The sequence below is a fragment of the Clarias gariepinus genome, chromosome 27 (assembly GCF_024256425.1).
Source record: "Clarias gariepinus isolate MV-2021 ecotype Netherlands chromosome 27, CGAR_prim_01v2, whole genome shotgun sequence".
In the NCBI taxonomy this organism is placed as follows: Eukaryota; Metazoa; Chordata; class Actinopteri; order Siluriformes; family Clariidae; genus Clarias; species Clarias gariepinus.
The window spans coordinates 19801060-19816521 of record NC_071126.1 but is presented as its reverse complement, the minus strand read 5'-3'; the positions used below and the strand labels follow the sequence as shown (position 1 = coordinate 19816521).

Genomic DNA, 15462 nt, shown 5'->3' with positions numbered 1-15462 from the left:
CAGCTGCGCCGTCTGGCTCTTCACTCAGCCCTGGGACTGGCACTTGATGGTTCCCCTAGCCTGCAGTGTGGACCTTACTCTGGATTGGTAGCACCTCACACCAGTGCATCCTTACATAGACCCTCCTGGGTAAATCAGGGTTCCTCATCTGCTGCCACACAACATCGCTCAAGATTCGAACCAGTGGCTGGTATTAAGCTTAAGGAAATGGGCTGGATCAAGTCTGGAGCTTCTGGCATGGACATAAAGCCAAGCTGCCATGCTACTGTTACTCCATTACCCACATATGCTCAGAATTATTTGGAGGGGGTGTGGAGTGTGAAAACCATCAGTAGAACTCAACAGCAACAACGATCACAGGTAAGAACCAGAACCGTCTATCCAGTCGTCCAGGACAAACCGGTGTCCTGATAATCATTCATTCTTTATCTTGCAGCTTTATATCCTGCCAAGGCTGAAGCCCTGAGATCCACTCACTCCACATGGCAGTGTTTTAAAGAAGTTAAAGATGATATTTTGTCAGTAGTCAGGTTTTAGTGCGTAATAGAGCCCTTCAGGAAAAGTTGATAGGATTAAACATAAACACTGCCATAAAAATATTACTGCAGTCAAATAACTGTCATGGTAAAAGTGTAACTATTTCAGCTGTGTGACACTTCATCTGTTCAGGAGAAAAATTACCTGTCAACTGTTTTCCCTATAAATAATAACACGTATGATACAGTGAAACCCACCTAATAAAATATATATATATATATATATATATATATATATATATATATATATATATATATATATATATATATATATATATATATATATATTCAATTTTTGTAAATATACAGTACACCAGATCTGGTGACACAAAGATTAGTTCAAGTTACATTATAAATTAAGTTTCTTGATGAGGTTATTTTCTGAAAGTGCATTTTTGTTTACTTTGATCAGCTGTGATTATGAACTCTTTTGCATCTTAGATCATTCGAACATCAAAGCACTTTAACAACTAATATTAATATTTAATGTAAAGCATCTCCCTTGGTCTGCTGGCTGAATGACTTAGCATTAGTTCAGCATCATTATTCAGTGGATTAGCCTTCACCATTGACTTTGTGGACCCCAAGTGACCTTGCCTTCAGGATATAGTGTTTTGTTTTTCTGCTCCATCAACACAGTCATGGACGTCTCTAACCTCATTTCCTTACAGAAGGAGGTCATAAATTATGATGCGGATGCCAAGCCTTATGTCAAAGGTGAACTGTATAGTCATGTACACACAGTTCACTTTAAATAAACTGGCAGAGGAGTCTTTCTGAGCCTAGTAACATTGTTTGAAGTGATTGCCATTTAGTTTTTTTCTGATATTTTCATGTATAAAGATAATACACAGAGGGGATCATTTCACAGTGAGACTATTTTCAACGAGTAGCAGTAAAATACCATTTTCACCTAAACTGGTGCATCTGAATGCAATTAAGGGATAGCAAGACATTTGTATCACACACAAAAAATATAAGTGAAAAAAGAAAGAAAAGACCTCAATAATTAACCCTATCTATAACCCTAAAAACAACCAACCAACCACCCACGACCCAATCAACCAACTGCCCCACCAATGCACCCACCAAACAACCAACAAACTCTAAAATCAACTACTTAACCAACCAAACTTGACAAACTTATTGAGAGGACCAGCTTTGTCCTGGGTAGTGACCTTGACCCAGTGCAGATATTGGGAGATAGGAGAATACCAGCCAAGCTATTATCTCTGCCAATGAATGAATGACTCCCACCCCATGCATGAACCCACCAACCACCCAGCCAACAACACAACCAATCCACTACTCAAAATAGATAAGAAAGAACCACCATGAGAGACCACCCAATTTATAACTATAACCACATAATAAAAAACGTCTTTTAAAAGGGGTGAAAACCTAAGACCTTATTTATATCTTTATCTATCTATCTATCTATCTATCTATCTATCTATCTATCTATCTATCTATATATGTATATATATATCTTATGGAAAACATTTTTGTTCGGTTCTACATGAGCTTTAGGGACAACCCATAATGAAACAAAGTCCATTAAGAGAGTATGTGTTGAAGTTAATCCTTAGCAGTTTATCCGGTCAATAATTTACAAATATAAAAAGAAGTTGGGTAAGAGGGTCAAGAAGAATTTATTTATTTATATATTAATTTTAACCATTTAATTTTACTGAATATAGTTATGCATAATCAGGGTTTCCATGGAGACATACAGTATAACCTGAAGATTACAGCATACACTGTAGTCATCTAACCGCTTTTGGGGATATTTATTTTTTATTTGGCAGGTTGGTTGTCATGATGCTCACTAGGATGATCATGTGTATAAAGAGCAACACCCGAGCACCAAAGCTCACAATATATCCAGACAGAAAGTTCTTTTAAAACGAAATGAGTAATACATAGAACGTTCACTTCCCGTCCTGTCACAAGCCGTCAAATTCCGAGACAGAAGTGCAGGCAAACCAGCCAGGTTCTCACACAGACGAAAAAGCAATTAGACCTTGAGATGTTTTTCAGCTTCGGGTCAGAGTGGGATGTTATTGTGGATGCTGAAGTGTGTTTGCACCAAGACAGCTGCGGACCTGCAGTGGAATTTCGATTGAGACGCACATTAGGTTTGTCTGTTTTTCCGGATAAGCCTTGTGTCTTAATTGTCATACCTGCAGTCAAATAACTTCTTGTCTCGCAGGCTGGCTAATTTAAGGCATCGAAGTGTCCGAGTCAAGGCTGGTGTGAAGGTCGGGAGGCAACCAGCATGGCAAATTGTCAACAGATGGCACAGCGGACGCAGCGCAGGGTAAAAATGGCACCTGACGTCCATCTGGGACTGTGTTAACCTGGCACTGCTCTGATGCTTTAAAAGATTCCCCCTGATAACTAAGAAGCTTGGATACACTGTGTCACAGCAAGCATCTAAAGAATATTCTAGTCTTTTACTTTGTTTATTCTAATCCTTACCTAGGGCATCATGAGGGCACATAGTTACCGCGTCCCCAGTTCGTCTGTGCATGTTCTCAGTGTGTTTATATGGGTTTCCTTTTTCTCCTAAAATGTGTCAGGAGGTGAATTAGTGACTTTAACTTACCCTTAATTGTGAAGAAGTGTGTGTATTGTGCTCTGTGATAGACTGGGGTAGCATCCAGGGTAGTCCCTACCACATGCTTAGCATTCCCAGGACAGACTCCAAATTTACCTGGACCCTGACCAGGATAAAGAGTTTAATGAAGATGAATGAGGCTCTTGTTGGGGTGCTCACCCCAATTTCTCAGCTCAAAGCAGAATTAAAATGTCCGGCAATGTGAACATGCCACCAGTCCAGTATCAGCTACAAACAGTTGTTGCTTCATCAGCCTGGTCTTTCTCTCTGTCTGTCTCGTGAAGCGGATTGAGACTAAAAAACAAACCACAAAACGTAAAAAATGTCTTTTCTTGGTCCTAAAGTGTCATAAAGCTTTAGAAAGCACTGACACTGGAGACGTCGTCTATAAATCCATCTGACCAATCAGAATCTAGGATTTAAAGGCGTTGCTCCATAATGGTAGATATGGATGAAAAAAGTGAATTTGGTCTTTAGAAGACAGAGAGTGCGTTATGGTTATTAAAGAGTCCAGTGTTAATGTTGTGTAATTAGCTGGAATGAATACACTGTCATTTCTGATGTTAATTGAAATGAATCTTCATCTAGCGGATCCTTTATCAATCCACACCATCTCTCTCCCTCTCTCTTTATCTTTCTCTTTCTCAATCTCCCGGGCTTCCTGAGACATTTTAACACACGTTCAAATTAATTAGGAGGAAACGGAGCCATCCATTGTGAAGTAGACACGTCCATCCCTGCTGGGCGTTAATGGTGGACTCAGACATGAGGATGTAATTACTGACAGAGACTCGAATTGTGAATTAACTTGCCCAGCTGCTCTCTGGTCCTCAGACAAGGGGTCTTATTTCTACCAGCATGTGAGAGAGTCAGATTCTCCTGCCCTCGTTATCTCTCTGTCAGGCTGTCAGAGGGAGACCACAGCTCTGGCAGTTTTCGGCACCCTACACTCCATGTAACGATCACATGTCCTGCTTTGTGTGTACGTGTGTGGCTTATTGTATGTTACGTAATATATGCTGACAGGTTCCTGAGGTAGGCATGATTTCAGGAGTGAGAGACGTGTGCACCGATGGTTCAAGAGCAAGCCGGGTGAATCATGTCAGAACTGTATGTATTACAGTACGTCAGGAGCGAGGTCAGCTCTGAGGGTGCTTTGATGCAGATGTTATCAGTCGCCTGCGGAAGCTTAACGATTTCATAAGGTGAAACCGAGAGTGATGGGATTTGCTGGGATTTGAGCTCTTCTTTTCAGGAGAGGAGATGGTGGAGATTTCACTGAGCCTCTATGGAACTGAAGCTTACTAACCCTACCATCGCATTCTTTGGATGTGTGTGACACGGAGCTGTGATTTCACAAACCAGATGAGCTGTAGTGCTACATTTTCATTCAATCTTTAAAAAAAAAAAAAAAAATATCAGATAAAAGCCATTATCATATACTGTCTAAAGTTAGTACAATTACCTTGCTTTGCTTTTCTAATCTGAGAACAATCAAGGTAAAAGCCGAGCACGCGGGATAAATCCAACAACCGATTCGCACACTGATCAGCACTTTGTTTAAAATGTGTCCAAAAAAATATTCGCCAGGTTTAAAATTACATTATACACTGCCTGCCCCCCCCCCCCCCTCCAACAAAGTCACTATCTAGATTTAACTAAGCAAATACTTAAGAGCCTTCTATTGGATAATTATTGCAGTGAATAATATGTTTTAGTTGCAACAAGTTATGTAACCCTAACTGATGCAGTGAGTAGCTTCCTCAAAGAAATGTGGTCTGAAAAACATCCTGAATGAGCATGATGGGAGATCTAATTGTCAATAAAACAGACAAAAACCCAACAACAGTAGAACTCATGTTTAATACTGAAAGTAAGACCATTTCCACACACACCAGACAATGTGAAGAGAACTCAGGGGATTGGGACTTAACAGCTGCTTAGCCTTAAGAAAAGTACTTACCAGCTAGACTAATAAAATAAAAGACTTTAATTTGCATGGAAGCATAAAGAATGGTCTGAGCAGCAGTGGAAAAAGGTCATGTCGTCTGATGAGTCCAGATTTACCTAGGGTTAGGGTTAGGGTTAGTACTGGGGGTATCAGGGTAAGAAGAAAGTGGATGAAGTGATGCATGATCATGCCTAGTGCCTACCATACAAGCCTTTGGAGGCAGTGTTATGATATGGGGTTGCTTCAGTTGGTCAGGTCTAGATTCAGCAACGTGTGTCCAAAAGGAGGCCAGCTGATGACCTGAATGTACTGAAAGACCAAGTTTTAACATCAGTGGATTTTTCTTCCCTTCCTCTGACAGGTGAATTGAACAACATTCGCCAATTACAGACAAGCAAACTGGTGACAGGATCATGAACACCCCTAAGCTCACAATACAGCCAAACGACTTCAGTGCTGGCTGAGATAGAAAGCCACCAGAACAACCAGTGCACCACAGCTGGCCCAGCACAGGGCCCAGCAGACAAAAAGCCAAGGGTGTTGCCTTGGTGAATTGAACAAACAAGTCCAATTCACCAAGACAACACCCCCACAACCACAGCAATCAAAGGATCCGGTGCTTTTTGGAGTTGAGTTCTTGGAGAGAGTTGCCCCCTCAGGTGGCAAAGACTACCCTGGGGGCACAAAGGCAACCCAAAACCTTATCACTTTAACATTCATGATTTTAATGTTATGGCTAATTAATGTATAAAATACTACCATTGTTTTATGGCTTCTCTAATAAATTAGTTCTGTTTGTATTCAAAAGAATGAGGAAATGTTTCCTGATGGTTCTCTGGAAACTCAACAGTAGGCCACAGTGATACTTACACTGCCCTGCTGTGGTTTTAACATATAAAGTATTGCAACTAAAAAAACTGACCTGAACACATTATCAGACAGCTGTTCCCCTCTGCTAGTTAAGCCGATATTTCCCAGTGACCTCTACCATGACGGACTTTCTCAAATCCCATCGATCTCCATGAAGTCTGCCTCAAGGCATCTGTCCTCTTCTCCATCCTCTGCTCCTGAACTGTTTTATGGTTATGCTGGGAAACCTCTCCTGTAATACGTTTGATGGTTTCCCTGCATTGCGTGCTGAAATCTTCCAGGTTGATTTATTCATGATAGCCACTTTTACAGCCATTCCTGCAAAGCTTCATGTTATTAAAGTAGTACCTAGAATTGCACTCCATCAATATTCAGCAACTTAATGAGGTGATTTCAATAATCTGAAACAATCAGCACTGAGAAAATTCCCTACAGCGGATGTGTAACCTGATACTGGATATGAGAAGATTTCCCCATGTATAGATTAATGTAAATTTCCAGCTTGAATGATTATAATCCAATTTCACTAACATATAAATGGCACATCTAGACAAAACTAATCATTTTCATTTTATCTTTAGCGTTGATTAGCTTCTGTTCTGTGCTCTCTGTATCATATCCAGAGCTTGATTCCAGTCAAGAACAGCATGACTTCAGAAACCTCACCTTCTCGCCATGTCAGCGCTATTCCCTCCATCCCTCTGAAAGGAAACAGACGTAGCAGCCAGATGACATCTCCACTTCCAGCTCAAAGCAGCTCTGCAGCCTCGTTCTTCCTCAGGTAGGCCCAGAAGCATTCGTTTTTATCTCATTTTCTGCAGTTATATAAAATTCAGGAGTCAACAGTGCAGTTCTTGGAATAAACCTTGGTTGAACTTTATTTCAGTCAGGTTTTGATGGGTGAGTGTATCTCATCATGCATTACATCATGCAATTTTTATATATATAAAAAAAACTTAAGGTGAACTGAATAAAGTGGTACTTAACAATTTTTAACGTGATGATAATAAAATCTTTGATACGTGTCAATCAAAAGTTATTTAGAAGCCAAGTTTAACCACCAAGGCTCCCCTTGTGCCACTGAAACGGCTCTGACCCCTCTGGGGATGTCCTGTGGTGTCAGGTACCAGGACCTGGGCAGTGGATCCTTTGGGTACTGTGGGTTGCAATGTGGCCCGGACGTGTTAATCTAGTGCATCTCATGGGTGCTTGATCAGATCGGGATCTGGGGGGTTTGGAGGATTGGTCTGGCCTTGGGCACTTTGCCTGCTGGGCCTCCTGTTTGGTGGTGGGTTTTAGTGTACTGGTTGTTTTGGTGCTTTTTCTATGGTTCTATTGTTTTTGGCAATTTGTGCAAGATTAGCTTTTTTGTGGAATCTGACCTGGTCTTTGGTCACCATGGGCATGTTTAAGACTTTATGTATTAGACTGATCGATGTATATGTCTTCCCTGCGACATTTCAATATGCACAGGGTCTAGAAAACAGAAAACAAATATAAAACAGCAACTGTTCAATATCATTGGGTAGTGTAATGCCCCTCCTGTTCACAAACCACATGCAACATTAAGATAGATAGATACTGTAGATAGATAGATAGATAGATAGATAGATAGATAGATAGATAGATAGATAGATAGATAGGTGAGTCTATTAGTAATATTTGAAATGTATGTTGTGTTTATACAGTATAGTCCTTATTGGTTTCCATTTGATTCCTATTGAGCTCTATTATAGTTATAAAATATTACCAGTCCAGAAGGATTGCAATAAATTTAAAAAACATAGCACACGGAACCATTAGGAGCATCTCATTTTCTAAAATTTCCCTTACAGATCATTTAAAACAACAAGCTGTAAACCGATACCACAGTATCCTGGAATCTCGCATGCTGTGTGGTTAGCATGCAGTGAATTTTTCATGGCCTTCCTCTGCTACCACTGTTCCCTAAGAACTCTCTCTCTCTCTCTCTCTCTCTCTCAAGCCGCTGGCTATAGTGTCAGCGCTGAGCACTAAGTCTCAGTGAATGTGCAGAATCGTACACAGCAGCACAGAATAGTGCAGTGAAATGTCATCGATCTCAAATGTCTTACAGAGCAAAAAAAAAAAAACAAACCGCCACGAGGGTCGTGTTCAGTTGAAGGAGAATATTTAGTGTGAATACGTCAGGTAGTGATACTTATAGACCAAAAGATGGATCAAGGTTAGCTAGCTAGCTTGGGTTACGCAGTAATAGCATTTAGAATGTGGCTACGCTCAACACAACTAAGATCACATTAGTTACATTATATCAGCGCTTGACGCTGTTGAGTTCTTGATTCTGATTGGTTCATTTAATTTTCATGTGCTTATTTTCATAGGTTACTGTTTCCATAGCGATAACGCATTCACATGCTACATAAAAATGATTGATGCTATTCCTGTTGATATGCTGCAATTTTGATGCAAGGAGATATAAACTACCCATCAGCCTTTGCATGCCACATGACCCTTTATTTGTCACTCATACATTACTGCATAGTGAAATACTTTCCTTTGCATATCCTAGCGTAGGAAGTTGGGGTCAGACGGGATGCAGCACCTCTGGAGCTAACAGCGTTAAGAGGCCCAGGGCTTGAACCACTAACCTTCTGATCAGTAATGCAGAGTCTTAAAACACTGAGCCACCACCATTGATTTCAATTTATTTGTTTTATTTTTTTTTAGTTTAAAGCATTATTTGACTTTGTTGCTTTGGTCCTTTGTGTTTTACAAAAGAAAAAGCAGTTTTGAACTGCCGGAACATTACCAGGCAGAATATGGAGAGCTCTGATGCTTGGTAACAAGGCACCTTTAACCCTTTATCACTCTCACCTGGGTGTCCTTTTGCCTTGTTAGCATCGCTGTTTAACTTCTAGCTGGTCTTTGATTTTAGCTGTTGGTGTTGCTTGTTGTTGAGCGTGCCATGAATCCCCTTTGTCCCAGTTGATGGTCTCCCACTGTGTGATTTGTCTTCAGTGCTGGTTTCTCCTTCTTTAAACGTCCATCATCCATCTGTGCACGCTGCTCTCGTCAGTGGTGTCACATCTCCGTAAACGCTCTGTAGCGCAGCGGGAGACCATCGGGAGAGGCAACACTCAGGAGCAAATGCATGGCTCGTGATGGAGACTGCGTGGAGTCGTACAGCACCTTATATAGAGGAGGGGTCACTCTACCACCTACAGTACTGTACTGTATTTATCAGTTAATGTCCACAGCTACAGCGCTGGTATTTACCGTATATAGTGTCTAATCTAAAGGAGATGGACAGGATGGTGAAGGTCTCTTCTAATTCTCTCATCTGTCTCTCATTGCTTTCTATGTTATCGCCTTTAATCGTCCTATTAAAGAGACTGTCTTCTATCTAGGGCCGCTGTATTTGTTTCTCAGCCAGTAATGTGTCCTTTGTCCTGCAAACCCGGTGTCCTTGATTTGGCTTGATGTCCAGCAGAGACAGACACACACACACACGCACACCACATTTCTTGTCCAAGGTTTCTGAAAGCAAGTTGCCATGGATGCACAGTTGTAGGTCGAAATAGAAAGACAGATATATATATATAATCCGCATGCACACATACAGTATGATATAAAAACTAAACCGTTTTATCTCTACCTTTATATCCCTCAGCTCATACACAGAACTATTAATGTCAGGTTGAGTCAGGATGACATCATCACACATGCCGCCTCTGGTTTCAGTGACCTTTGACCCCAGGAGCTGACTAACGGCACTGTGGATGACACGGCTGTTGTGACACTCTCGCTTTCACTGTCTGACATCGGGGTAAACAAGTCAGTGAGAGTGAGCACACACACACACACACACATACACACACGTTTAGTTATTTTTAACTAAACGTGTGTATGTCTAATTTTATTTTAGTTATTTAGTTATTGCTCAAATCCACTTCCCTGAGACGTCACAGGCATTGTGACTTTTTTTCTTTTCTTCTTATATTAAAAGTGATTATTGTTTTTAACCCTTTAAGGTCGAAGTAGTTTGTTAGACATTTTAGATCAAAGCTCTCCATCGTTTATTTCTTCTATACTGTTACACGTCAGTAGCACTAGAATCATGATATGATGAACAGTAACAGTGAAATGGAACAAACTCCGTTACTGAATCACCTCCAAACAAAACAACAACATTTCTGGTTTATTTAATTAATTCTCTCAGTTAAACTCCACACTGTGACACAGATTGATTAGTTCCTGCATAAAATCTGGCTTCAGCAGGTCCAACCCTGAATTTCAACACTATAACGAACAGAAAGCAACCTGATATGAAGAGTTACTGTACGACTTTAAACCTTTAAACGAGAGCGTGTGAAGGAGATTCGATGTGATTGCACTGAACACTTCCTCTCTTAGATTGTTTTATAATGTAATAACGTCGTCCCCAGTCTGCCGAACTCTCACACTGAAATGAAGGGAATATAACGGAGAAACTTTCATGTATGCTTTACTTAAAAAAAGAACTTAATTTGGAGAACTGATTTCATCGCTTACAGTAAACTTAAACTAGAAATTTATCTCAGAGTAAAAGTGTTTTTTTTTTCTTTACTAAAAATGAGATTTTTGGATTACACTTACCAGCTATTTCATTGGGTAATCTAACTGCTTCTTAACACAAATACCCAGTCAGCCAATCACACGGCAGCAACTCAATGCATTTAGACATTAGACATGGTCAAGACGATCTCCTAAAGTTCAAACTGAAAACCAGAATTCACACTTAAAAGGTGATTTAAGTGACTCTGATCATTGGTGCAGACGGGCTGGTCTGATTTTCTAAAGAGGTGGAGGTTTGGGAGATTTGGATCATGAACGTGTAGCTGATAAATCTGCTGTGACTGCGTGATTCCATCATGTCAATAAACCCAAGGAATGTTGGAAGCCCTGTATGGGTCAAGGGTAGCTTAGTGGTTAAGGGTTTGGATGATGGTTCATAAGGTCCCATGGTCAAATCCCTCAACCACCAAGTGGGCCCTTGTGGGTCCTTGAGCAAGGCCCTTAACCCCTTAACTGCTCAGATGTTGTAAAGAGATAAAAATGTGAGTTGCTCTGGATAAGAGCTTCTGGTAAATGCTGTGAATGTAGCCCTGTTGGATCTATTCAATGAAGAATTGAAGCAACTAAAGAGGAGTCCAGGTCAGTGCTGCGTAACAAGGCGAGTGTGTGTTAGACTTTAACAGCATGTATATGTAATATGAGTCACATGTTAATCACCTCACATGCTCCACCTCTTAAACTTCAAGTAACGGGGTGTATTTTAGTCTGGGCGTGGCTTTAGAGAAAACACTTGGAGGGGAAAAACATGCCGTGGACCTTTATAAAAACCCAGGTTCTTGAAGTTTTTTGTTTTTTTTTCCCCTTCCAGTGTAGAGTCGCATGAGATCTCTATCACCTTTAAAGATTTCCCGATAAAAGCAGCTTGGCTTCTGGGTGTCTGGAAATAATCTTCTGCCGCTGCTTTCATGTGATTCCAGGAGAGTCTCCCGAGTTCTCCATATTTCACTTTTATATTTTCATTTCAAAAATACAGAGCTACCTTTCAGAAGGATGGGAGTGATGTTTGTCTTAACGCCTATCCCATCCGCCTACTATGGTCCAGTCAGCTTCGGAAGTATTAGCACCCGACAAAATAGAGCAGAAAAAAGAGGCGATATCGGGAGCCTTTTCAGGTGATTCAACGTAAATCCATCAGTCTGTAGTAACATTAACTCATTATTATTTTGACTTATGGTAATTATAAATAAGTGAGTTGACTTCGAGTGGGCTTACTTCGAGTGTGTCTTCATTTACTTCACTTAACATTTCATCATGTTCCATGTATGCACTTGAATAAATGAAGTCACAAATGAAGTGTAATTAAGATGATTCACTCCGTCTAGATACATCACAGTCAGATCTATTCACTAAATACTTACTGTATGTTGGTTATGTTGGAATACATTCGGCTTTGCATTTTGCTTTTTGTAAAATTATCTTCATGGCCTTTTATAGCAAAAGTTGCCAAATTCATTTCAACATAACCGAGTCTTCACTAAACACACTGTATTTCAATGTATTTTTAAAAAAAATAGTTATATACAGTATTACACAAAATCACTTACAGCAATTATGTAAATACAGTAGAAACACTGAACAGTGCACTGTCTGAACTTTATGCCTTTCTATTTGAAAATAAATCTCAGATTTAATAAGTGATTGTTACTTTAGGTCAGCTTTAAAACAGGGAAAACTTAGGCCTCGTACCCCCAGGGTCCGGGTTCGATCCTCGCCTCGGTGTGCATGGAGTTTGCATGTTTTGCCAGTCTTGGTGGGTTTCCTCCCACAGTCCAAAGACATGCAGATAAGGCTGACTAGCATTCCCAAATTGCCTGTAGTATGTGAGTGTGTGAGTGTGTTTGTGCTGGTGTACCCCACCTGGTGCCCCAAGTCCCCTGTGATGGGCTAACAGGATGAGCAGTACAGACAGTGAGTGGGTGAGTGAGTGAGTGAATATCCCTGGATCTTAAGACCTACATGATTTAAAAAAATATATTGGAAATATTCAAATCAGGTTCATAAGCCACACAAGTGGTAGAAAATAGCCTCAAGCAATTACTGTAAAAGTAACTTTAATTGATCAAAATGCAATTGATTTTGTTAAACTAAAGTTGTATTTAATTTTAAGTTTAGGACACCTTTTATGAAAATAAATGATTAGTTATTTTTAATCATTCAGATGGCGGATGGATGACCAGAGTTAGGGAAAAAGCATTGCCTTGTTTCTCAGCTGTGGTGCTCTCTGGAGGGGGCGTGGCTTAGCAGGAGCTCATTTACATAGACACTGAAACTGTGTGTTTAGAGGAGGAGTGGAAAAACTGCGAGATTGATGTATGAGCTATGAAACGAAATGATTATATGAGTGATATTTTAGCTGATGCTCACACACACACACACACACACACACACACACACACACACACACACACCCTATGTATAAGAATAACTTGTTTTTGTGAAAATAAAACAAGTTTTATAGCAACAAGATGGCGCCGGTGAGGTCGGCTGCCGTCACGACTGCTCCGACCAGATTTTCTTTTTTAAGCATTTCACTACATTTCGTACTGTGTATGACTGTGTATGTGACAAATAAAATTTTTATTTGAATTTGAAATAAACTTCGGGGTTGTTTCTGTAACAGCACTGTCTTCTGCATCATCTTTAATTCATACCTGACTTATTTATTTATTTATTTATTTATTTACTGTATACACACGTGTTATCAGCATGAATCTATTCTCAGTCATCTGTGAGCTTTATTATTTACAGGCGGAGAATCCTGTTCTTCTCTTCATTCACTTCTAGACGTGTCCCCCTGTAAACACTCCTCCTCACTCTCGCATGCTGTCCTTGGCTTTTTGTCCTCTTCATCGTCTTCAGTCTCTCCCCCTGACCAGCGTCTCCCTCCCTCCTCGGGCGCCGTCTCAATTTCTCTCTCTCATTGCTTTTTCCACATCCTCATAACAGTGGCGGCTGGTGAAAATTGTTCCTGGTGGGGCTGATGTGACAAAATATTTCTTTGCTTAGTCCAATATAAGAATTAAAATCAACAGTCAGACGATGATTACAATTAACAGTAATGATTTAATCTCCTCCTCAAAATCACCAGTTTCACAGATAAAGTAAATGAACAAATTTCCATTGTATAATACGCCATGCATGCTTCAGAGAGTATCAAATACAATAATCAACATCAAAGGGTATGATCAGCTGGATCACCTTTCAAGCAAAGTTGCATCTCAAAGTGGTTCACACAAAGAAAAACAGTTTTAAAAATGCAATTTAACACAACAGTCTAAAACGGGTATATTAATAAGGATCTCACCGAATTTGGTGGAAACTGCTCTTCGCTCGTTAAGTTCGCCATCATTATTCTGATTGACCGCGCCTCTCTCTGATTGGCCGCGCCTCAAAAGAAAAAAAAAAACCTTAAATCTCGCGGTATTTTCTGCGGCTTGGGGCAGAATTTCCAGCGCCCCAAGACCATAAAATTCTGAGAACCTGATTGGCCCCATATTTATTAATTTACCCTAGCAACAGTACATGACTGGCTATTTGGCTGCACTCAGGGGCGCTTTTTCTCAGCGCCCCATGACAGAAACGATACAAGTCTGTCTGTGGAAATTCACTGAGGAATGAATGTCACTAGGTGGGAAATGTTGTATATGTTATTCATATCGCATGTAGGCACATACTGGTGGGTAAACCGAATTAAAAAACTTAATTTGTAAAAAATATATTTTACATGTTTAGCCCCTCTTATCAGGGAGGGCGGTGCCCCAGCGCCCCCTATGGGCCGGCCGCCACTGCCTCATAAGTAGTTCATGATAGGGAGTGTATTGAAAACAGCTGTTCACAGGTGTGTGTGTGTGTGTGTGTGTGAGAAAGATAGAGAGATTCAAGACAGAGTTGTCTTTCAGAGCAATCGCACTGCAGTATTACTGTGTGTGTGTGTGTGTGTGTGTGTGTGTGTGTGTGTGTGTGTTTACAGTACATGTGAGGTTCGATGGACTCTCACCCATAATTGTGTTCATCTTGTGTTGAGATGTGTAAGTTCTAGCGAAAGCACAGAGGTGAAGCATACAGAAAGTGTGAAATGCGAGTCGTGTCAGGATGAAGAAAGAAACTCGGCTAAACATTCTCCTCGCACTCAGCCGTCAGAGAGGAGCGGTGAGCGCTGGCAGGAAGTGTGAGAGGAGATAATTATATTTATCCCGTCTGTACCGCATTACCTCTTTATCTCCACACTCCAAGAATACGACACACAAACTTCCAGCAGACGCAACTCTGAAGCTGCCAAATCAGAAACGCCTTCGCATGACTGCGCTTATCGCTCCGTTATATTCAGCTCCGGAATTCCATTTCTTTTTTACTTATTATTGCGTGAACCAGTGAACAGGGCTCTCATGATAACCAAAATAGTATCATAAGCCTGCTACAATAACGATCGTGACATTTTATATTTCTGTTTCTGTAAATAATAACAATAATAATAATAATAATAATAATAATAATAATAAACCCCCGTATAACTGCACTGTACCTGTACATACTGTAAGCAAAGCTTTTCTTTTAAATCACTTACAGTTTCATTTACATAGCAATGGCAGTGAGTTATCATTTTAAACATAATATAAAAACATATACTTTTCTTATACTGTATATCACATGTATCATAGTTATTTTATACACCGCCTGTGTCACATCACTGGCCTGAAAATTGGTGTACAAACTGTCCAAGCCAGGATATTACTGAACTGTCAACATCAAGGAAAAGAGATGAGGTCATGATCAGAGACCACTTAAAGGTAAAACAGAAAAAAAAATATCAGTATGGAGGTGTCTAATGAAGAAAGTAAGAACATTTCCACACACATAATTCAAAAAGCGCTTAAGGGTTTGGGACTAAACAG

At 40.2% G+C, this 15462-nt stretch overlaps 1 protein-coding gene across 1 annotated transcript in view; it reads left to right on the top strand.

The window, feature by feature from the left end:
• Nucleotides 1-207: 207 nt before the first annotated feature.
• kif26aa (kinesin family member 26Aa) overlaps nucleotides 208-15462 on the top strand; it is a 54445-nt gene continuing 39190 nt past the window's right edge. The window contains exons 1-2 of the mRNA XM_053489559.1: nucleotides 208-360; nucleotides 6601-6758. Of these exons, the coding sequence (XP_053345534.1) occupies nucleotides 208-360; nucleotides 6601-6758 (311 nt within the window). The remainder of the gene's footprint in view (nucleotides 361-6600; nucleotides 6759-15462) is intronic.